This window comes from Clupea harengus, chromosome 12, assembly GCF_900700415.2.
Source record: "Clupea harengus chromosome 12, Ch_v2.0.2, whole genome shotgun sequence".
In the NCBI taxonomy this organism is placed as follows: Eukaryota; Metazoa; Chordata; class Actinopteri; order Clupeiformes; family Clupeidae; genus Clupea; species Clupea harengus.
The window spans coordinates 17058443-17060942 of NC_045163.1; the positions used below are offsets into that span (position 1 = coordinate 17058443).

The following is a 2500-nucleotide window of genomic DNA, read 5'->3' on the forward strand; positions in this document are numbered from 1 at the left end:
TGAGCATTTGCATAATGTATTCACGCCCGGCTCGGGAGTAAACACGGGGAATCCGCCGCCCCCCTTTAGTAAAACTGGCGCCCATGTCGCCATGGTGATGCGCTCACCCACAGAAGACACGCCAGTGAGCGAGCGCGCTGATCCTGCTGACCCCTGAGCTAAGGGTGCCCCCTACTGGGCAAAGAGTTTGCTTACCTATTAGAGTTGGGTTGTCAATAGTTTTACAGTTTTTTTACCCTAGTTGCGAAAATAATTTGCTGTGTGTGTTTGTATGGGTGTGTGTGTATGGGTGTGTGTGTGTGTAAAAGCTATGCAGTGTCTAAATATAGTTTGCACACTTTCTATACAGTCTGGAATGGAGTCACATGTTAAAGGTTTCTGTGCGGGTGAGCTCTGTGCGAGTATACAGTGCACAGTTTTATTTTTGCCACAATATGTGTGATATTAAGTGGCACAGTAGCTACACACACACACACACACACACACACACACACACACACACACACACACACACACACACACACACACACACACACACACACACACACACACATTAGTTATGAGGAAAGAACCTTGTTTTGACCTGATATTATGGAATGGGGTTCTCCTCCCCAATTAGGGATTGCAATGCAATCGGCCTCTTGTTTTTCTTTTTTAAATATATATATTTGCATATTCATGTGTTGACATATTCATTTCTCTCTGCCTAATATTAAAATGTCTGTGTGGAATGCAAACCCTGAGAGACTGTGTGTGTGTGTGTGTGTGTTTTCTGTTTTGAGTTTTACAGCTAGTGAGTCGAGTAGGAGTGATGCTCTAGAATAGCGTTGCCAGAAGTACAGTCTGATACTATATTCATCACTATTCATTCATAGTGTCTTATTGTTCTTTGTGCAACACTGCATCTAAACCGACATGCTTACAAAGCAACTTTGAATTTGAATATTCACACATTTGGAAGCAACCATGGTGTGGACTAAATGTTTGGGGGAATGATTACAGCATTAATGCATTTAAAAAAGTCTACACCAATTCAATGTAACCCTAAGGTGGGTCTGGAAGGAAGATGGAAAAGTACAGGAATATTTAGAGCGTAGGGGTGGGTCTTAAAGGCAAAGCCTGAAGTCATAGTCTTGTTAAGGTTCGTTTTTGACATGCTTTGAGTCCACAATGTCAACAACTTGTCTTTAGACTGACCAAAGTCGTATCTGTCCCAGTGAGTCTGTAGGAGCTCTGAGTGGCTTGTCTATGTTATTCTCCATCTGTTTGATCAGGCTCACTTCTCCCGTCCTCACCTCCTCTCTCCACTCCTCCTCACCTCCTCTTCACCTCCTCTTCACCTCCTCTCTCCACTCCTCCTCACCTCCTCTCTCCACTCCTCCTCACCTCCTCTCTCCCCTCAGGTGTCGGAGACCGTGGTCCTGCGCAACGGGGACTTCCTGGTGCGCGACTCGCTGGTCAATGTGGGCGACTACGTGATGACCAGCCGCTGGAACCACGAGGTGCAGCACTTCCGCATCACCAAGGTGCTGGTCAAGAGCAGCGAGACGCAGGTCCAGTACGTGCTGGAGGGCCTGGAGGGGGACACCTTTGACTCCGTACCCGCACTAGTGCGGTTCTACGTGGGCAACCACCGGCCCGTCTCCCCCCAGAGTGGAGCCCAGATTTACTGCCCCATCAACCGCACACTCCCGCTGCGATACCTGGAGGCCACTTTCGCACTGGCCAATGGCAGGCCGGGCGCAACCCACTCGCCATCCAATCAAAGAGGGGCGTATATCAAGAGGCGGAGCGTGACCATGAACGACGGCCTGACCGCAGAGAAGGTTATTCCACACAGGTGAGAATCCAGACAAAGTTGGCCGGAATGGGAAAAGTGTACGTTATGTGGGCATGTGTTTATACATGAGTGTGCAGCTGTTTTAAAGGCATACATGTGTGTTAGTGTGTGCATATTGGCACATATGTGTGTGGATGTCTGTAAACCTGACTTAAACCCCAATACAGGAGTGTATTATAGTCCTGCTCTTGTGTTGTCATAGCAATGACGAGCCCATGGAGCCCCCAGAGGCCCCGCCCCCCGAGGCGGAGTCTGAGAGAATGGTGGAGAACAACAGGTGCTGTGTGTGGGCTTGTGTTCATTTCACCGTTCACAACGATTCACTGACTGCCTGATTCACTTATGACTCACTTACAATCCACTCCTCCAGGGTACATTGTTTCACTTAGCAGAGCTATCGTTTCCCCCCTTTCCTCTCTAGGCTCTCTTTGGTTCAAGAGGCCGAGGGGCAGATGTACTAACTTGTTAGTACCTATTTTAGATGTAATTTTGTTGCAATATGCGTTTAAAACCATGGCAGTGTATGTACAAACAGACCGCACAAGGCTAAAACCATATTCTGCCTGCTGCAGGAGCACAGAATGACAAGTCGTGCTTTCCTGACTCATGCATATGCAGGCATAGGAGGGTTGTGGGGAAAGGTAGTACGTTGATCAGGGG

The 2500-nt window shown here is 48.2% G+C and overlaps 1 protein-coding gene across 4 annotated transcripts in view; it reads left to right on the top strand.

Moving 5' to 3' along the window:
* The window catches only part of sh2d3ca (SH2 domain containing 3Ca), a 61362-nt gene that overhangs the window by 49895 nt on the left and 8967 nt on the right, over nt 1–2500 (top strand). For 3 of the 4 annotated variants that reach the window (XM_031577482.2, XM_042709333.1, XM_031577484.2), the window contains 2 exons: nt 1404–1840; nt 2043–2117. In XM_031577482.2, coding sequence (XP_031433342.1) covers nt 1404–1840; nt 2043–2117 — 512 coding nt within the window. The remainder of the gene's footprint in view (nt 1–1403; nt 1841–2042; nt 2118–2500) is intronic. The other variant, XM_031577483.2, reaches the window with a different exon arrangement.